Below are 22,274 nucleotides of genomic sequence, written 5' to 3' on the forward strand. Positions count from 1 at the left end.
AGGGACAGGGAAGATGGTTAAAATTGATGAGAAGATGGATGGAGCCAAATACAGGACCATTCTGGAAGAAAACCTGATGGAGTCTGCAAAAGACCTGAGACTGGGACGGAGATTTGTCTTCCAACAAGACAATGATCCAAAACATAAAGCAAAATCTACAATGGAATGGTTCAAAAATAAACATATCCAGGTGTTAGAATGGCCAAGTCAAAGTCCAGACCTGAATCCAATCGAGAATCTGTGGAAAGAACTGAAAACTGCTGTTCACAAATGCTCTCCATCCAACCTCACTGAGCTCGAGCTGTTTTGCAAGGAGGAATGGGAAAAAATGTCAGTCTCTCGATGTGCAAAACTGATAGAGACATACCCCAAGCGACTTACAGCTGTAATCGCAGCAAAAGGTGGCGCTGCAAAGTATTAACTTAAGAGGGCTGAATAATTTTGCACGCCCAATTTTTCAGTTTTTGATTTGTTAAAAAAGTTTGAAATATCCAATAAATGTCGTTCCACTTCATGATTGTGTCCCACTTGCTGTTGATTCTTCACAAAAAAATACAGTTTTATATCTTTATGTTTGAAGCCTGAAATGTGGCAAAAGGTCGCAAAGTTCAAGGGGGCCGAATACTTTCGCAAGGCACTGTATATAACAGAGTCAGTGCCATGAATAATTTACAACAATTTTATGTGGGAAGATGCACATAATTTGTTGAGCATTGTAGAGATATTGATGTTTATAACATAGACTCAGTTGAAACAGAAAGTATTGGCATACTCAAGTACTGTATAGTAGGCTATAGATAAATCAAATTGTTAATGCAAAGTGTCTGTATGCTTCTCCATCACTGCATTGTGTATTTTTTTCTCCCTTTTTCTTCACACCAAATACAAACATAAACATACTAACAACAACTTACAGATGCACACAAACAATGACTACATCTCCTTTGCCCAGAACCGCATGCTCACACCCCCATCCCTAGTGTCTGCATTATAAATAGCCACATGGCATTACATTTTACAAATTTGTTTTTCTCAGTCACCCATGCTATTTCAATAATAAATTATTTGATTTTCCACTGTGTTAGTGATGGTGGATGAACTGATTTCCAAATGTTTTGAAAATGTATACACCGAGTGTGCAAAACATTAAGAACATCTGCTCTTTCCATGACATAGCCTGACCAGGTGAATCCAGGTGAAAACTATGATCCCTTATTGATTTAACTTGTTAAATCCACTTCAATCCGTGTAGATGAAGGGAGAAGATAGGATAAAGAAGGACGTTTAAGTCTTGAGACAATTGAGACATGGATTGTGTATGCATGCCATTCACAAGGTGCTTTTGAACAAGGTATGGTAGTAGCTGCCAGGCGTACCGGTTTGTGTCAAGAACTGAAACGCTGCTGGGTCTTTCACTCTCAACAGTTTCCCATGCGTATCAAGAATGATCCACCACCCAAAGGACATCCAGCCAACTTGACACAACTGGGAAGCATTGGAGTCAACATGGGCCAGTATTCCTGTGGAACGCTTTCGACACCTTGTAGAGTCCATGCCCAGACGAATTGAGGCTGTTCTGAGTGCAACTCAATATTAGGAAGGTGTTCTTAATGTTTTGTACACTCATTGTACATGCCCAACTAGAGTCGGCAACCTGGCGAGCTAAAGCAAATGCATTCACTGGCCTGCCACACAACCTTGTTTTTGGTATTAGTGAGCCCCCTAGTGGACGCATTCCTCTACACCTTCGCGAAGGTACAGTATGTCAGATTTTATAACTTGTTGCACGAGGCTCTTGGTCGTCATCAGTGCTGGCTGGGTCAGACCAATATACACTCACCTAAAACATACCCTTGCTATCTCTTATGTGCCTTGAAGTATGACTACCGTCTAAAACACAATGAGAGACTATATACGTCGGGTCTGATAAGAACACGTCGGGCCTGATAACAGTTGCGTTGGTGGGGAGTTGGTGGGGAGTTCAGTAGGCCGACACGTCTGACAGAAGACTGATGATGAGCATGATCATTTTCATAGACCTGTGTGTGTGAGATGTGGGGTCACACTTTGACTGCTAAAATGTGTCACGGACTGTTGTAAACATTCTTCATGTCATGTGCCATTTATGTGCCGTATATTTTGCTAAAGGCCTATGCATTCTTTCCATGGTCCATAATGAATTTCCTCTATGAATAGGAATAGAATGGGGTCTGTTCTAAGAGACATATAGGACCATTATTATGTTATAGTCTAGTAGTTGACAAAAATGATAGCCAGATGGAAAAATAACAGTCCTGCATTGGAACTTCTAGGTTAGGACCTATTCAAATAGTTCCTAGGTGTTAGGCCTACACGAGATTTGCACAATGCCCCCATGGATTTAATACGGGGTAGATATGCGAGTCGGTAAAAAAAATGTTCAGTCGGTAGGCAAGTCTAGTCGTGGTCAGTCTGTGTCCTATATAGTACAAGTCATGGTGGCGATGAATGTCATTCATTACAGTGGGACAGGGTCCGGATAGGACGAATAGACAGCCGCCACTGCCGCAGAAACCAGACACAGACCGAGAAGCAGGCCGCCCTCGCCAAATAGCCTACAAAGAGGATTGAAAAGGGAAGGGGAGGAGGATGACAGGAATACTAATCCAATTCCCTTTCATTACCGCATAGTAGGCTAGCCTATCTTCACCCTCCCCCGCCTCTTTCTCTGGGTCAGTAAAAACAATGAATTGATACATTTAAGATACCAAATAGTCCCTCTACACTGCGACGATATAAATAAATAATTTGCCAATGCGGTGTTCCGCCCGTCTGTCTCAGGGACGACTGCGCATCTTTGTGGCTGAATGCCGGAAAAGGCTATGTCGATGTCCCGACTGGGAGACTTAGCCTATTGCCCAACATATTTTATCATTTTGTAAACCACAGTCAAATATCATCGATTCTAACATGGTGAGTAAATTCCGTTATTTTATTTATGTCGACGACGCAAACGAGGGACATGAGCAATTTGTAGCAATATTTTAGGGCAGTCATAATAATTTATGAAATCATAACTTGTTATGATCAGTGCGCGCGCACGCATGCAACAGGTCGCCGGTACAGTAGCGGGACAGCAGAAGTTATAGCGCTGTTCTCAAGCGTTTTTAAAATGTTAGATCGTCGATTTAAATGTCATGGTGCGATGCTACGAAAAACACAAATGCTTTGTTGGCACAATAGGCTATGCTTAAATATAATTAAATAGTTTGCGATACACGAACAGCGGTTTTGATTTATTCTTCGTTTTTTTTTAAAACTATAAAACACTGTTTCTAGTGATGAAAGGTTGTATAAATATATCGTACGTCTCTGAAAAGCGAATTCTAAAATGTATACGTGTAGGCCACATCAAACAGCCAAATCAGGATAGGCCTATACATCACTGTCTGGCAGCAGACACGTTGATCCCAACACATTAAGCTATACATTCAATGTCCAAATTATGGGAGGCAAGGATGACAACTGTATTATGAGGAATACATTGTTATTGACTCAAGCATAGCCCCCAAATAGAATAGTCCTACCCATGGTGCCAACTGTGAATGGGAACCCTATTTTAGAGGTAACCCAAAATAGGCTTGGTGAATAACTGTCTTTTTTATTTTAATGTTCAGATATTTGTAGGCCTATAATCCACAATACCAAATTATATTTAAATTGCTTGATATTTACAAGATGTATGTTTATATCAATCGATTTTGAATGGTTCTTTAAATCTGGTTTGGGGAAACAACAGAGGGTGTGTGTGTGTGTGTGTGTGTTTGGGGTGGTGATGTGCGTACCAGATGTGCGGGCCTATGTAGTACAGGAGGACACGGTCAAAATCAGGGCAAAGAAATGTGCATTTTGGGCAAAAAATTACACAATTGTGCACAATCATGTTCACACATGATATGATGCACTATAGCATACTGTACATTTCTGAAAGGGTTTCATGTTGGACATAATGTGATGTAAGTGCAAGTGCAACACAGGGAACTAAGTATCCTATAAAAGAAATGAAGAGCAAGCTGCCCAGCTTTGTGGGCACTACAGCTATATAGTAGGCTAAACGTGCGTCATAAGGCCTTTCATTTCTTTAAGCCTTCTGTAGCGTTTTCTGTTTGTTTTGTGTTAACTTGTCAAGCAAATCGATTGTGTGGCAGGCCTGCAATGTAGCTGTGCGTATGCAATTATGGCCTTAATGTAAAATGTGTGTGTGGTAAGGTAAGGGTTCTCCACCCAGCAGTAGCAACTCAAGGTTTATAATCGCAAAATAGTTGAAAACACGCCTAGGTGGATTAGTATGTGATTAAAGGCTATTATAGTTTTGCAGTTTTTCTGTTCGTTTTTATTTCTATTCGTTGTTCGATTTTATTTTAAATTCAGTTTAGTTTCACTTAGTTTCCCGACTTGATTTACTATTTTTTATTAGGTTTTAGTTTGATAAAAACATTCCTATTTCGTGTTTACATTATTTCGTTTCTGTTTTAGTGTTAGTAAAAGAGAGTATTCTACTAGTTTGTGACCCACTGACCCTGCCCCTGGTTAGAGGGGAATAAGACATGCCCAGAGTTGATACACACAATAACTTTATTGACACACTCTGGAGATGTAAATGGGGATGAAAAGTAGGAAAGGTAGTGGTTCTGTAATGGACAGAAACAAAGGTAATGAATACACACATACAACATGAATACACCAGGGCACAAATGCACAGATACTAAATCTTACAGACTATAGCAGTAAGGACTGTATAGATTGCATATGCCACCTGCAGAGTATTACACAACACAGTAAACTCAGAGGGGCAACATACAATAGGCAATAGTAGTAACTAACTATGAAGAACAATATACAAATATACAAACTCACTTTGGGCACACACACCATCCCACAAGTCCAGAGATATAAATGAGTCCAGGTGTTGATGGGCAGAAACAGAGATGTTGCTCTCTGCCACTGCCTGAGGGAGACTTCCAAGTATTTTGTGACCTGTATAATCAAGAGGATGGGCAGATGTCTGGCCCCCTAGTAAACTCCCTAGCAACCTATCACGACACAGGTCAGAGACAGTTTGAGAGGCAGGTTTAGGTTACCTCCTAGACTCTCAGGAACTGGTCATGGGGGATGGAGAGTGGAGTTCCTAACACTTAGGGACAGAAATAAGCATAGGTGAGAGAGGAATTTATGTGGTGTAGGTTGTATTTCTCCCCTGTTAGCTAGTGATAGCTAGTAGTCTCGGAAATCCCAGGTCTAGAGCAATAGCTCTAGGTATGTGGAAGATATCAGATTCCCTTTGACTTTTCGGAGAAGAAAAATTATCTGGGAAGGGGCAAAACCTTTGCAGTGGTTTTAGTGACGGTAGATGATGCAAACTAGCCACTTGCAAAATGCACTCATTAAAAATAAGCTCATCTTTTTCCGTATCGCTAACTAGCTAGCTACTAATTTGTGTCCGACGGGGATGTTGATGCTAGGGCAACAAGCTGATAAGGCTGTGATGTCACCAGATAAGCCAGTGACGTGCTTCCCTGTTCCATAGAGATGTATAGAGATCATTACATGGAAATAACACGTTCTTCCACCATTGTAAAGCAGTCAACTGGGTGGGGATTCCTATGGGTTGGATTGATTAGCCAGTGATCAGAGCAGTCTTCTTCTTCAAATTGGTTTGCCTAGTTTGTAAATGGCTTTAAGCTATATGACTGCCATCTAGTGGGCACAATAAATCAATCACGTAGACTCCAGCATTGCAGGTGGCGGTTAGTCACCAAAATTAGCTTGACACTTTTTTAAAACATAAAAACAAGAAGAAAATGGACAACTTTAAAATGGAGATAACCTCAATGGCGAGCCCAGAAGGGTTCAACCAATTAATTATACTTGTGAGCAAACATTCCATAATTGCAGGTGTAAGTAAATCACCAACCTTGGCTTTATACTTGTTCAAACAACACACTCCAGGTGGTAGTATGCACCCTTTCATTTTTTTTTAACCAACTTATAGAAGTAGTAGAAGAAGAAAATAGGCTACTTCAAAATGGAGATGGCCTCAATGGTGCTGCCCCGTGCACTCACAGACGCCATAATCTCGCCCTCCAGCCTCTGTTGAACCATCTGGTTTCCAAGCGCCTCAGATCGGGAGTAACCTTGAAGCCTATGGCGGGAGCGGACAAAAAAACCCACTGGTTTTAATCTCTCAGTCCATCATCATCTAGTGCAACCCTTAGAACCTCCCCTGAAGTGTGCTGCATCTGGGGGCCAGTATTGTTGTTGTGTTTGTGTGCAACAAAGAGAACTTGGTTAGCTCGCGAAATATGGATATTATTTTTCTCAAAATAAACTGCCTATTCCCGCCAATTCAAAGATACGTTTGTAGTATCTTCTAAGAAGGGTTTTAAAAGAAGAGTTTGACACTTCGCAAACTGCCTGTGGCAAGCCATCTCCCACGGAGATGTGTCCAACAATTTCCCCCAGTGCTTTAAAGTAGTCTTAGCGTTCTGCATCATTGCCATTGGTACGGAAAAGACTCGTGCTTGTACTTTTTACCGGGGATAGTGTTCCGCACAACTACGACGCCTTTTCTATTTGAAGGGAAGGAAAAGGGGATACCTCGTCAGTTGCACAACTGAATGCATTCAATCATGTTACAGGACGGCTAGCAGAGTTATGCTGGCTAGCTATGTATTAGCATGAACAGCAATATTTGAATTGATTATCATGTCACCCAGTAAGTCCACGCCCCAAACAGTCCCACACTGTTACCAGGCTCTATGCACCAGCAATTTGGGCCTGGGGACGAGGAAACAAACACCACAATGGGACAGATACAGCGTTGCGATCTTTATACATCTCTAAGGCTGGAAAATTGTTACATTGTGGGAGGCAACCCGTCTAGACTAGATAGCTAGTGATAGTGATTTGAAACATCACCATCTCCTGGCACAATTTACCTGCCAGGTTCAGAAGCTTGTAAACCCCATTGGAAAAACAAGAAAAGGTGTATGTGTGTGTTTTTAGTTTTACTATCCTTGTGGGGACCAGAAGTCCTCAAAAGGATAGTAAAACGAGGACAATTCGGACGAGTGGGGGCATTTCGCCTGTCTCCATAAGGGAAAAGGCTATTTTAGGCTTAGGGGTCAGGTTTAGGGTTAGGGGTTAGGTTTAGGGTTAGGAGTTAAGGTTAGGTTGAGTGTTAGGGGTTTAGGGTTAAGGCTAGGGTTAAGGTTAGGTTTCAGTTAAAGGTTTAAGGGTTAGGGGTTAGGGAAAATAAGATTTTGAGTGGGAATCAATTGTTTGGTCCCCACAAGGATAGAAAAACAAACATGTGTGTGTGTGTCTGTGTGGTTGTGTGAGCATGTGCGTGTATGTTTGGGTACAGGTTGGCCTACCCACAAAATAGCATCCTCCCTTGATTATAGATATACTATTATAAGAGGTGAGTCCAGTCAACTCTTTGTAATGGATGATTGACGGACGGTGAGCAGCGGTGTCCAACCAATCTATTGGTGGAACCCCAACTTGGAATTCCATCTACCTCCCTTCCAGCGTTCCCGATGCGAAAGCTCCATTAACAGGCCACTGAATGAACAGGAATTTGCGACAATGGCGCTAGGACACAGCTGAGTGAGCATCACCCTCCGTGAGCCTCTCGAATACACAGGACCACTGACGCGAAGCACAATGCTTCCTTTTCAACATCCGGCTCTACTGCTTACCACGTGGAGAGGTAATGAAAATGAGGGGCAGCCAGAGTGAGAGATTTTTTTGAAATGTTTTTTTACTGGATCTACCCCCCCCCCCCCCCCCCCCACACGCACATACACACACACACACACACACACACACACACACACACACACACACACACAGCTATCCCTTACTATACTTGTGAGGACTTTTTGGGGACCAACAATTGATTCCGATTCAAAACACTATTTTCCCTAATCCTTAACCATAAACCTAACCTTAACCCTAATTCTAACCCTAATTCTAACCCCAACCCTAAACCTAACCCCTAAAATAGCCTTTTAACAAGTGAGGACCAGAAAAATGTCCTCACTTCTCTGAATTTTAGTTGGCTTACTATTCTTTTGAGTACTTCTGGTACTCACACGTATAGAAAACCGTGTACACTGATACAAAGAGACAAATTCAATCAAGTGAGAGGCGTAAATTCATTGGCCTACTGTTCTTCATCAAATGTAGGCTATACGGACTAAGATAAAATGTAGTGCAGTATTGAGGTTTTATTTGCGTCATGGGGATGCAAAACTTTAGTATTTAAATCAATGGACAGCACTTTTTGGGGTCCACACGATTATGTTTGTCTGAATGACAGAACGTGATGGGCTTTTGTGGGTGAGGTGGAGGCAAGAGGAGTGAGGAGGGAGTCATGGCTCAAAAGAAGTGGTGTTCATTCGCCATTTGAATGCAAATGTAGTGGTTGAACAAGAGGACTATGTGTGTGTGTGTGTTTTGTGAGAGAAGGGGGGGGGGGGTCTAACGGTGAGTTTGAGAAAAGAAGACTTGTTGAGAGAAAGAATTGAAACACATGCCTGTAGTCTTCACAAGTTTTTCACTTTTGCACCACGATGCCACCAATGGAGTTGGACATTTGTGGCGGAAAATTCACCTGTGCTTCTCTTCTAATTCGCGTAACTTAGTTAACCACTTTTTCAGTGTGCAGGGAGAAAAAAATCTAAGCATTCTGTTGGCCCATGTACCGCTGCATCAGTCGCGTCCTGCTGAAGCATGTCTCGTCGGAAACAGAAACGACCCCAGCAGCTCATGAGCCCGCTCCCTGCCGCCTCTCCAATACTAGAGCATGGTGAGAAATGGACTATTATTGATGTGCAAGTCAACAGCTGAATACAGTAGCTATTAGTATGGAAATAATTAACTTTTTTTATGTTGTGTTGTCAAATGTTTGTTTTTCTCCATTTGTGTTTTTCAAAATATAGCTTGACATGATTTTTCAAATAAATAGGCCAAGTTGTTATGCTGTTTTTTGGAAATATATTTTTCTGGGTAGTTAATAACGGAAATATATTTTTCTGGGTAGTTAATAACTTGATTTCCTCCACAGAACAGTGATTGTGTAGTGGCACATGTTTAAAGAGGCTTAAAGAGACAGTATATATTATCTGTCACCTGGAAAGTTTTGGCGAGAGTTTTTAGTGAAAACGTTGACCCTATCTCTGTCAGTTCAGAATCTAAAGGTGTGGGGATGCTATGAGGCTCATTTTAATATGTCAGCAATGGTGTGATATTATTGCAATGATTGTGTCTGAGGAGTCTTGTTTTCTTCTTTCTAATCCTATGTATTAGTGTATGTGTTTCTTTCCTTCTCATTGCCTTCACCAACCCCCTCTTGTATTGGCAGATTCAAAGACACAGACCACCCAGTTAGTTGGCATATGAAGAGGTGGAAAGATGAAAACGTAGAGGCAATAGAGGATAGAGAAGATGTTACACTGTTACACTGAAAAGTCAAATAAACTCTATAGGTCCAAATATGCATGTTTTCGATTTTGGAATGCCATTTAGGAGATGAGAGGGAGATGGTACAGGAACTGATGAACGCGAGAGGTGCTTTATAAGGTGTTGTAACTGCAATAACATGCAATCCCATTGTCCCTCTAGGGCTTTGTCGTTGAGCAGTGAGGCATGAATACACCCAAGAACTAGTGTGTGTGTGTCTATATGTGTTTATATGCGTTGGTAAGTCTACAACCAGTCACTGAGGGCTAATTAGGTGTAATAGTTTAGTAACATTGCAGTGGTAGGTTTTAGTAATATTGTGTGTGTGCGTGTGCTTGTCTCTCTGTGTGTGAGTGTGTGTGCGTGTCAGGATTCCCCAACTGCCGGCCCACAGCAGTTTTATTTGGCCCCCAAGTTTTCTGAGCCAAATATATATATATATATATATATATATATAAATATATAAAAAATATATAAAAAAACACCAGGAAATCAGATCCAAGCGATTTTAATTTTGGAAATATGTTCCCAAGTATTCACACAAATAATAGAGAGATGTGGTCGTATACAAATAATAAATGATCATTTATTAGCGCTTTTCTGCCAACTGAGGTACTCAAAGCCTTTTACATACAGTGGTGGGAAAAGTACCCAATTGTCATACTTGAGTAAAAGTAAAAATACCTTAATAGAAAATGACTCAAGTAAAAGTAAAAGTCACCCAGTTAAATACTACTTGAGTAAAAATCTAAAAGTATTTGGTTTTAAATATACTTACGTATCATATGTAAATGTAATTGCTAAAATATACTTATGTTTTAAAAGTATAAATATATAAAATATATAAATCATTTCAAATTCCTTATATTAAGCAAACCAGACATTTCCCCCAAAAATTTATTTCAAATCCAACACTGACATAATTTACAAATGAAGCATGTGTTTAGTGAGTCTGCCAGATCAGAGGCAGTAGGGATGACCAGGGATGTTCTCCTGATAAGTGTGTGAATTGGACAATTTTCTTGTCCTACTAAGCATTCAAAATGCAACGAGTACTTTTGGGTGTCAGGGAAAATGTATGGAGTAAAATGTACATTATTTTCTTTAGGAATGTAGTGAAGTAAAATTAAATGTTGGTAAAAATATAAATAGTAAAGTAAAGTACAGATACCCCCAAAAATGACTTACTTTCAAGTATTTTTACTTACGTACTTTACACCACTGTTTACATAGTAGGAGGAAACTCACCTCATTCACCATCAATGTGTAGCACCCACCTCAGTGATGCACGGTGACCATTTTTGTGCCAGAACGCTCACCACGCATCAGCTATCAGGTAGAGAGTGAAATATGCCAATTAGGAATGAGGGGGATGATTAGGTGGCCATGATGGAATGTAGCCAGGTTGGGAATTTAGCCATCACATCGGGGTGAACACCCCTACTTTTACAATATGTTCCATTGGATTTTGAATGACCACAGAGAGTCAGGACACCAATTTTAACGTCCCATCCGAAAGACGGCACACTACGCCAGGCAATGTCCCCAAATGTAATCAAGGCTTGAAATTATTATATTTTAGTCAAATATTATATTTGTTTAGGCTTCTTGCAGTCAATTTGCAATCTAAAAATCTTTGTTTTATTATGTTCCGGCCCTCTGACCAGCCACTCAAGGAGTAAATTGGTTGGTGGTTGAATCTAGTTGATGATCCTTGCTATACGGTGCATTCAGAAAGTATTCAGACCCCTTGACTTTTTCCACATTTTGTTACGTTTCAGCCTTATCCTAAAATGGATTAAATAAAAAAAATCATCATCAATCTTTTTATTTTATTTCACCTTTATTTAACCAGGTAGGCAAGTTGAGAACAAGTTCTCATTTACAATTGCGACCTGGCCAAGATAAAGCAAAGCAGTTCGACACATACAACAACACAGAGTTACACATGGAGTAAAACAAACATACAGTCAATAATACAGTATAAACAAGTCTATATACGATGTGAGCAAATGAGGTGAGATAAGGGAGGTAAAGGCAAAAAAAAAGACCATGGTGGCAAAGTAAATACAATATAGCAAGTAAAACACTGGAATGGTAGATTTGCAGTGGAAGAATGTGCTAAGTCAAGATATAAATAATGGGGTGCAAAGGAGCAAAATAAATAAATAATAATTTACACACAATACCTCATAATGACAAAGTGAAAACAGGTTTTTAGAAATGTTTGCAAATGTATTAAAAATAAATACAGAAATATCTTATTTACATAAATATTCAGACCCTTTGCTATGAGATTTGAAATTGAGCTCAGGTGCATCCTGTTTCCATTGATCATCCTTTACATCTACATGTGGTAAATTCAATTGATTGGACATGATTTGGAAAGGCACACACCTGTCTATATAAGGTTCCACAATTGACAGTGCATGTCAGAGAAAAAACCAAGCCATGAGGTCGAAGGAATTGTCCGTAGGGCTACGAGACAGGAGTGTGTCGAGGCACAGATCTGGGGAAGGGTACCAAAAAATGCCTGCAGCATTGAAGGTCCCCAAGAAGACAGTGTCCTCCATCATTCTTAAATAAAATAAGTTTCAAACCACCAAAACTTTGCCTAGAACTGGCCACCCAGCCAAACTGAGCAATTGGGGTCAAGGGCATTGGTCAAGGAGGTGACCAAGAATCTGATGGTCACTCTGACAGAGCTCCAGAGTTCCTCTGTGGAGATGGAAGAACCTTCCAGAAGGACAACCATCTCTGCAGCACTCCAATCAGGCCTTTATGGTAGAGTGGCCAGACAGAAGCTACTCCTCAGTAAAAGGCTCATGACAGCCCGCTTGGAGTTTGCCAAATGGCAACTAAAGGACCCTCAGACCATGAGAAACAAGATTCTCTGGTCTGATGAAACCAAGATTGAACTCTTTGGACTGAATGCCAAGCGTCACATTTGGAGGAAACCTGGTACCATCCCTACGGTGAAGCGTGGTGGTGGCAGCATCTGTGGGGATGTTTTTCAGTGGCAAGGACTGGGAGACTAATCAGGATCGAGGGAAAGATGAACAGAGCAAAGTACAGCGAGATCCTTGATGAAAATCTGCTCCCAAGCGCTCACATCCTCAGACTGGGGGCGAAGGTTCACCTTCCAATAGGACAACGACCCTAAGCACACAGCCAAGACCAAGTAGGAGTGGCTTCTGGACAAGACTCTGAATGTCCTTGAGTGGCCCAGCCAGAGCCCGGATTTGAAATCAATCAAACATCTCTGAAAATACCTGTTCCCTATCCACCCTGACAGAGCTTGAGAGGATCTGTAGAGAAGAATGGGAGAAACTCCCCAAATACAGGTGTGCCAAGCTTGTAGCGTCATACCCAAGAAGACTCAAGCTGTAATTGCTGCCAAAGGTGCTTCAACAAAATACTGGGTGAAGGGTCTGAATGTGATATTTCAGTTTTAGATGTTTTATACATTTGCAGAAATGTCTAAAAAACTGTTTTTGCTTTGTCATTGTGGGGTATTGTGTGTAGATTGATGAGGGGAAAAAACTATTTAATCCATTTTAGAATAAGGCTGTAACGTAACAAAATGTGGAAAAAGTCAAGGGGTCTGAATGCTTTCTGAATGCACTGTGTGTGTATATATGCATTTGTAGGTCTGCAACCAGTATAGTTGGGTCTAATAGTGTCGTAACATTGTAGTGGTATGGTGTAGTAATATTGTGTTTGTTATTGTAGATGTGGGAGTGTGTGTGTATTTGTGTGTGTGTGTGTGTTTTGGTTGTGAAGTGTGGTCGTTGACGGTCTGCGAGTCATCGAGTCTGGTAGCCTGTTTGTTTTATTTTGCCCCCCCACCTCTTCCTCTGCCTGCCCAGAACTAGAAGGAATGTGTGACCCCAGTGTTCTTAAGGTCAAGTCTGCCTGCCAATCACAGCCACTGTCCAGTACCCACAGACTGCCTGTCCCTGACACCCTACTGGGTTATGGGGGAAGGGTGCAACAAGAGATGAAAGACAGAGCAAATGGAGAGAGAGAGAGAGAGAGAGAGAGAGAGAGAGAGAGAGAGAGAAGGAGAGAGTGTGATAGAGGGCATGTCTATATATGCGTGTCTTTTTCAGAGGTCAGGGTTGTAAGAGGTTTTAGGGACCATTGTCCTCTGTCCTGTGTTGCCGTGGAAACAAGGTAGGCTGCTCAGTGTGGATGGTGTAGTCTTGCAAGCCAGGGGAATTTGTGTGTGTGTGTGTGGGGGGGGGGGGGGGGAGTTGACAAGGAAAAAAAACAATAAAGGGTGAAGTAAAGAGGAAAGAGAGGGGGAGTTTGGATGATGAGGTGGTGGAGAAGAGAATAAAGAGGCAAACTGAGCAGGGTTCTGGTGTTCACCTGACTGCATGGTCTCCGAATGTATAGATGTTATCTGAGGGCTTCGGTCCTATCTGCTACTACTTGAAAAATCACAATTCTCAGAGGGACAGAGGCATTTCATTTACTCGTAGTTGTTACCTGTATGATGGATTTGCTTCAGTTGCTTTTCTTTGCTATCCACTGATCATCATTGGTGTGTCAACACTCACCGTCAGATAAGGTTGACTGGTGGAAAACACTCTCAAGAGGGCATTCTGAGCAGTGCTCAAATAGATTTCACTGAGTTGTATGAACCCAAAGTAGGAAAAGTGTGTTAAGTAGATTCAAAGCTCTGTCTTGCTCAATATTACAATAACTAAGTCAACCTTCTCTCTTGTCTTCTTTTTCTTCTTTCTTCAGATGACCGGTTGGCAGTGAAGTCATTTTCCTTTCCTCTGACCACAGACTCCTCCTCTTCTTCATCTTCCTTCTCTCCTCAAAGATACCACCCCCCCCTGGCTCAAGGTCCCAACTTCGGGGGGCTTCACACCCCCTCTCTACCAAGCGAGGGCTCCCCCCACTCCCGCTCCCCCTGCCAGCCCACTCCCTGCCCCATCTCCCTCGCTGACCCCCAGTCCTCCCTCTCCCCTGACTTCCCCGATCCCTCCCTCTCCTCCCAGACAGTCCTGAGCCTCCCCGACCTCACCTCCACGTCACCTTCCAGTCAGACCCACCCTCCCCGCTCTCTCATGGCCTCTCCCAAGCTAGGCGTGTCAGCCACTACCACCTCCTCCTCCTCTTCATCAGCTTCCCTCTGCCCCCCGCCCCACCCCGGCAGCCCTAGCCCCGTTCCAGAGGGCCCCCCCAGCCCCGTGACGCCCTCCCCAAGCCCGGGCACTGCCTCTGCCCCTCCACCCCGTGCCCACCTTAGCATTGCAGTGATCCTGGAAGAGCTGCGGGTGCTGCAGCAGAGGCAAATCCACCAGATGCAGATGACGGAGGAGATCTGCAGGCAGGTGCTGCGGCTGGGTGGGGCCTCCTGTGCCCTGGAGGTGCCCCAGATCCTCCTGCCTCCTCTGCCCCAGCTCTGTCTGGAGGGCAGTGAGAGGACGTCCAGTCCTCCCCAGCCTACACCCACTCAGCCTCCTAACACTGTAGCCCCTCTCCTGGCCTGCTTCTCTACCTTGCTCCCTCCCCAGCCTGCCTCCAAGCCCTCCAAACCCAGCCACAGCCTGTCCCATGTCCTGCGTCCACACAAGCCTCAGATGGAGGGTGCAGGAGGGGCTACTGGGTCTTATCTTTACCCTGGGACCAGTGTCCGCCCTTCCTCCTCCTCTTCTTCCTCCTCGGCCTCGTCTGCCATCTCCACCATGGCTTCCTCCAACTACCCCCTGGCCCTCTCCCTGGCCTTGCCCACTCGTTTCCTCCATGAGAAATCCCCCAACACCACCTTAACCAGTGGCCACAGTGGTCTGTCCTTCCTCACCCCGCCCCTGCCCACCACTGCCTCTATGGCACCCCCCTCCTCTCAGGAGCCCCACCTGTCTGTCTCCTCAGCGGGGTCCTCATCCTCCTCCCTGGGGCGTCTGCAGCATGCCTGTCGGTTCTGTGGGAAGCTGTTCAGCAGTGACTCGTCCCTGCAGATCCACCTGCGCTCCCACACGGGTGAGAGGCCCTACCAGTGCCCTGTCTGCCTCAGCCGCTTCACCACCCGCGGCAACCTCAAGGTGCACTTCCTCCGCCACCGCGAGCAGAACCCAGAGCTCTCGCTCTCCCTCCTCCCCCCCTCCCTATTTGGAATGGGTATGGGACCAGTGGGGGGGTCTGAGCCCCAGGGTCAGCCAATGAGTAGCACTGGCCTGAGCGTAAGCGCAGCGCAGGCTCAGAGGCGTCGTAAACGGCGAGCCGAGGATGACCCGTATGGAGACGGTATGGAGGTGGATGGTGCCGGAGGGGGATTTTCTCTGGGGATATCCACCGGTGCTCCCCCCTCTTCACTCCCCCTGCCCCCCAGTGTGGACCTGGCCCTCATCTCCACCGCCCACTCCCTCCTGCGGCTCAACCAAGCCGCTGCTGCAGCGGCCGCTGCCTCCATATCCTCTGCTGCTTCCTCACTCACATCCTCTTCTTCTTCCTCTGCGTCCTCCTCCCTCGCCTCCTCTCACCTCTCTGTCCCCTCCTCGGCCGCCTCCGCCATTGCTGGGTTCTTTAAAGGGGCCAAGCAGCAGTGCTTTGATGAGAACACGCCTCCTCACCTTCCCATGATGTCTCACTCTGCTTACTCCCAGCTGGCCCACCTCCCTAAACTCCTCTTCCCCTCTGGTTCCCCCCACCATCACCCTGCCTTGGGCCTACTCCGCCCTCCACCCCATGCTCCAGGCTCTTCCCACCTCTCCTCCACCCACTCTCAGCTCTCCTTCCCCTTCTCCCACTACCCCAAAGCCCAGGCCTTCACCACCTCCACCTCCTCCTCCACTCCCTCCTCAGACACCTCCAAGTTGCAGCGGCTGGTGGAAAAGCTGGAGAAGGAGCCTCCCACCTCCTCTTCCTGGGCCTCCTCCTCAGGGGAGACCTCTCACAGCAGCATGGCCTCCACTGGGTTGTTCAGCAGCGGCCTCATGGGTGCTAGTACCTCCAGTACCTACGTGATGGCCTCCCCATCATCCTCCACCCACGTCCCCACCTCTGTCTCCAACTTCACCAGAGAGATGGTGGCCGCTCTGGGCATGAGTGCCAACGGGGGCAGCGCTCTGGCAGGCGCCATTCTCCCCGGCCTAGGCATCATGAGCACTGGCTCCCTGGCCCCCAACCAGTGTGGGGTATGTCTACGTGTGCTGAGCTGCCCCAGGGCACTGCGTCTGCACCAGGCCACCCACCTGGGTGAGCGCCCCTTCCCCTGTAAACTGTGTGGACGCTCCTTCTCCACCAAGGGCAGCCTGCGGTCCCACCTGGCCACCCACCGTGCCCGCCCGCCCAACTCCCGTGCCCAAAACTCCTGCCCACTGTGCCAGCGCAAGTTCACCAATGCACTGGTGCTGCAACACCACATCCGCATGCACCTGGGAGGGCAGCTGCCACCGGAGGGAGCTCCGGAGTCTCTGTCAGAGCCAATAGCAGAGCCAGACGCTGTATCCCAGCCCCAGCCCAATGACACCTCCGATGTTTCTTTTGAGAGGTTCACTGCAGCCTCAGGCAGCCAGTCAAAGAGCTCAGCAGCGTCCACCCACATTCAAACCCTAGTAGGAGCCTCTGCCCCCATATCCGTCAGTGTGACATCACCAGTGTGTGTCGGGGAGCCAAGCAGATCTCACTCCTCCAGCCCTGACCTGATCCCACCCTCTGACCTCAGCCCTGACCCTTTCCTAAACCCCACCTCACTTACCCCTCCGCCTGGCAGCGCCGACCCCCCGGTCCTGTGTGTCAGCGTGCCCTCCCCACTTCCAGCCCTGGGCGATTCAAGCTCCCCAGTCAGTGATGGCAAACATGCGGAACTCCTTGATACAACCATTGATACTCCAGCGAGTAAGACAAGCCCTGCTCACACTTCCTCCAGTGTTCTCAAAACCACCCCCTTGTCCAGTCTCATGATGTCAGACTGTCTATTGGGTGAGAATTCCCTTCCTCTCGATGTCTTCTTCCCTGGCCCAAGATCAAACCTGGAAGATCTACTGAGCACTCCAACACTTGGTGCCCCAGTAGCACACCCTAGCCCAGCCCCCTCCTTTACCTCTGTCCTTAGCCCAGAGTACCCTAAAACCTACCTAGCACCCACACTAGACCCTGAACAGCCTACTAAACCCAACACCCCAGAGCCCACAGAGGAAGACAGGGTTGAAACCTCCCCACCTGCAGCACCAAAGCAAGCCCCTGTGCTTGATATGGACCACAGAATGGCACCACTGTCAGAGACTACAGAGACAGGCAACACTGAGGCTGGGGATGTTCCCCAGAAAGCTGTCGCCTACACCAGGGAGACGAGGCTGGGGGCGTACCTCAGCTCCCATGGGAAGGAGGATGGGATGGGTGGTGTCAGAGACCGACTGGAAGGCACTGTTCCAATCAGTCTGGCTCCCACTCTCCCTCCTCCCATGTCTCGCCCTGAGAAAAAGACCTACAGCTGTGTCGAGTGTGGGAAAGAGTATGCCAGCCGCAGTGGACTGAAGGTAAGAGAATGGGGAGAGAGAATGATGTGGGTATAGATTGGTGTGGGGTTGGTAAAAAACGTGGTCCTCTCTTATGGACTACATGTTTACAGCTGCTTTGAAGTGGTTTATTAATCTGTTGAATTGTACATTCAATGTCAAAAACATTGCAACCTATGAACCTGACATTACTTCTAAAAACTAGTTTGATCCGATAGTTGGTTTTCAGGTTACATTGAACTGAAACATTCACTGATGAGAAGGCACCGTCCAGACTGAGGTGAATCAGTCAAGCTAAATGTTTGTGATATAAATGTTATATCCAGCCAGGGTGACTCAGTGGTTGGTCGGAGTGGCACTTATAAAATCTGTTATTTTCACGTTCATCCACAGGGACACATGAAGCATCATGGAGGGGTTGTCAAGGCAACACGTCCCCCTGTACGGAGCGGTCGATCAGCGTCTGAGCGACTTCCTGCTAACACACCTACAATGTCCTCCACCCCGCCAGCCACCAGGAGCAACGTGGGCTTCTGGAACCAGTACCAAGCATTCCTCAACACTAGCAATGACCCGGCAGACGACCCAGCACAAGGCCCGACCAGTGGCAGCCAAGGAGAGGACGGGGAGATGCCCCGATTGGCTGAATCTCCTGTTAGATCCCAACTGTCAAAGGAGCCGACCACTGGGAGGGGCTCAGGTGAGGGATCTGATGAAGGGCCTACTCTAGAGTCAATGTGATTGGCTCTGTGATGCTCTGGTGCTCTCAATGGACATTCACTGTTCCTTTGGGTCAAATTGTATGGGCTTTTGTATTGTATTGCTTCCAAAATAATTTGAGTAGTCTGTCGGTTTGGTAGTACCTGAGTAAATTGCTTAGTTAGTTTGTGAAAACTGTAAGTTGGCCATCCTGGCCTTTTGTTTTAAAAGATAAGGAAGCTGAAGGATGCAAAAAGATGACATGACTCCAGGATTGAAAGCTTGAGGAGGCCAGAAGTCACTGTCAAGATGATGAGAGTTGGAGCTGGTTTCTAGAATGAGAGCTCTGTTAGACAGAGACCTCTGTTAGACAGAGAGCTCTGTTAGCTCTTCTTTAGCTAGTTTTAAAGGTCATTTTCCTGAACAGAGTCTGACTCCATGTTTATTTGATAGATAGAATCTCTAATAAAGACATGCATTGGAAAAGGAGGCAAGGTAGAGAGGAAGTAACACTGTTCACACATAAACCATTCCTTCATTCAATCATAAAAGGGTAAGGTAGGTGGAACAGATTGGGAGGGGTCACTAAACTAAACTCGTACAGCAGCTTCAACCCTGACAGCGTATGGAGATGCAGTCTCTCATCCTCAACCTGCTACTGTACAAAACCTAATCGTTTATGTCATGGTGAATAACTCTAGATTACTCCAGACTCTTCTTCCAACTGATGGGCAGAGAAGCGCGGAGTAGAGGAGGTTGTGGTCTGCCAGGTAGAGACCCTTTCCTTTGGATCTTATGAATCAGCTGATTGTTGTTTGGTCTCACAGTGATGTCCGTTTTCTGTAACTCGTTGTCTTCGGTTCATGTTTGTGTCTTTACAACAACAACAAACAACAACAAAAAGAAAAGAATCAGAGGTGTACGTCTGATATTGTTGTGAGTTGTACTTTCAGTGTATGCCAGAGAATTAAGATTGATAAAAAAAAATAATAAAGAAACAACAACTGGGATGGATGATGGTTTCTCTGTGTTTTGGACGCCTATCATGCCTGTTCTACATTCTGCTGCAGAGCTGTGTGTTTTGTTGATTTGTGACGTAAATATGTGTGCGGCACACACTGCCGTTAGGGACATCAAATAAATGGCTACATGCACGCAAGAACATAGTGTGTGCGTGTGGGCATTTCTTTGTGCAAGTGTGTGACCGGGCGTGCGTGTTGGCACAGCACTGTAGTAGACCCTAACTGCCTCCATCTTGGCAGGTTTCCTGACACACAGGCGTCACTAATTCCTGCTCTCTTTCAACACAATTCAACTCCTCTGCCTTCTTCTGTGTCTGTCACATCAACCGAAAGGAAGAGAGGGGAAAGAGGCCAGCTGTCCCCACTTCAGCCCCTAATCTCTTCAGCCATGACAACCAGAGCAGCCATGCAGTGTGTGTGTGTGTGTGTGTGTGTGTGTGTGTGTGTGTGTGTGTGTGCGTGTGCATGTGTGTGCGTGTGCGTGTGTGTGTGCGCGTGTGCATGTGTGCGCGTGTGCATGCTGCACGTGCATTGTGAATGAAACCTGAATCTCTGTGTGAAAGGTCAGGAGGGGGCTGATGGCTCAGACAGTGATCACTGGCCATTGAGAGTTGCAAGGATAGCCAAGGTGTAAGCATTACAATTCTAGAGTGTGAGTGCAACTAAACACACACAGATGCACCAGGTACTGAATATTCTGTGAGTTTGGTGTCTGTGTGGATCTATTTAGCTAGTGCCAATTCATCTAGCCACTTACAAAATAACATTGGAGCATGTGGCATACAACTGATCACCACATGCATGACATGTATACTAAGTAGGAAAGATTAGTATGTCTGTACAGCAGGTGGCAGTGTGCACAGTTTCAGATGCCGTCCAGACAAAGAGGTGAAAGGAGGAGTGGAAGTGGTGGAACAAAACAGCCCATAGAATACCCTCAAGTATGACTGTCAAGGCATTATTGTAATGTGTCACTTTTCTTCAGAGTTTGTGCGGAAAAAAAAGACTTGATATACAGTGCTGTGCACAACCTTCAGGATAAAAAAAAATACATGTAGTTAGATACGTTAAATAATGTAGTACTGGTTAAAGCCACCAGGTGACAGTGTTAGGCCTTCAACATGAGAACTTGTTGGATTGTCCAACTGAACTAACTGACCCATTTGGGCTGAGGCAACCTAACTAGCAGCTTTTCTCTCTTTCTGGTCATGACGACAAAAAAAAAACTGTCTGGGAAGGTTTTCTTCTGAATTGTTGAACCAATCCAGTAAATGTGGAGGAGGAGTTAACATGGCGTGTTGCCTTGTTAACCCTTTACACTTATGGGAATTGGCCTATTTGGATAGGGCTACATTTAAATGTTTCTTACAGATGAAATAGGAAAATGCATAACCTTTATAGAAATTGAAAGGGAACAGTTGGGAGATAGTGGGGAAATTATTAGACCAAAGGTGAGGACACAACAATTCACCTGACACAAGACTGAATCCAAACATTACACTGTTTATTTTATTTGCATTTTACATTTACTGTACTTTTTGCCGCATTTGTTGACAACGAAATCTGAAAGTACTCTGCATACATTCAGTAACATGATAAGAATATTCCTGTAAAAGTGGGGTAGGTGCAACATAAGACAAAAAACTGGTGTCTCCAAGTGGCCACACACCTCTCCAAAGTGTGCACAGTTCCTAATCAATTTCAATGCACTTTTATGACTCAAACAAGAGTATTTTATTATAAGGTACTTTAAAAAAATTTGTCAATATGTAGTTCATACATGCATAATCTATGAGCATTTCTGTTTTACCTCAATTAGCTACGCAAACGACTGTTTATTGGAATCTGTGCAGCGCCATTTCTCCTACATTTTCCTCCCACACAATTCTAGTTCCAGTCGAGGAGGTACAGCCCCTCGCCATGTGAGTAACAGCAAGCAAAATGTGCACAGAGCAGAGAGAGAGAGAGAGCGAGAGAGAGAGAGAGAGAGAGAGAAAGAGCAATGACGTGGTGCACACATCTGAATATATGTGACATAGTTTTCCATTTTCGGGGACCAAAATGACTTTTGACTTGTGAATGCTACTTTCAGAACTACTAGCTAATAAGTATACAACATCACTGGAGAATCTTTTTAACGTCCAAAAGCGGAACTCTTGTTGCAGGCTCTCTTTCCATTTCTCCTGAAACCCGGATGCATCTGGTTGTTTCGACCCCAATGAGGGTGAGGCTGAGGTGACCCCTCTACCCTCATTCCTTAACAAATATCAACGGCCCATACTACCTACCATTGCGTATGACTGCCTGATGAGAACTGTGTCATTATCTGAGAGCAACGATCTTCTATCACAGAACATTTGAGCATGTCCCCAGACCATGCTACCTACGAACATTTCACAAAGAATGTGAGTCGTATTCATTGATATACCTATTTGCATAATACTTGAAATACATAAACATTTATCTCATGTATTGATACTTTTATGGAATGACCTGATGTGTGACTGTAGACAGTGTTGGTGATATGCTTATTAACTCGTAATAACTCCTTTATCATGTGATTACTCAG

General features: G+C 45.1%; 1 protein-coding gene across 1 annotated transcript; it reads left to right on the plus strand.

The window, feature by feature from the left end:
- The first annotated feature begins 2,815 nt into the window (after positions 1-2,815).
- Positions 2,816-19,681, plus strand: LOC139376258 (sal-like protein 2). The gene is made up of 3 exons (XM_071118600.1): positions 2,816-2,952; positions 14,263-18,005; positions 18,378-19,681. The coding sequence occupies exons 2-3, from the start codon at positions 14,592-14,594 to the stop codon at positions 18,723-18,725; spliced, it is 3,762 nt and encodes a 1,253-aa protein (XP_070974701.1). The 5' UTR covers positions 2,816-2,952; positions 14,263-14,591; the 3' UTR covers positions 18,726-19,681.
- Positions 19,682-22,274: the final 2,593 nt, after the last annotated feature.

Source organism: Oncorhynchus clarkii, chromosome 20 (assembly GCF_045791955.1).
Source record: "Oncorhynchus clarkii lewisi isolate Uvic-CL-2024 chromosome 20, UVic_Ocla_1.0, whole genome shotgun sequence".
In the NCBI taxonomy this organism is placed as follows: Eukaryota; Metazoa; Chordata; class Actinopteri; order Salmoniformes; family Salmonidae; genus Oncorhynchus; species Oncorhynchus clarkii.

Coding starts and splice junctions, on each gene's coding strand:
- LOC139376258 (XM_071118600.1), top strand. CDS start 14,592: ATGGCCTCTCCCAAGCTAGGCGTGTCAGCCACTACCACCTCCTCCTCC. Junction 18,006..18,377: donor CCAGCCGCAGTGGACTGAAG/GTAAGAGAATGG, acceptor GTTCATCCACAG/GGACACATGAAGCATCATGG.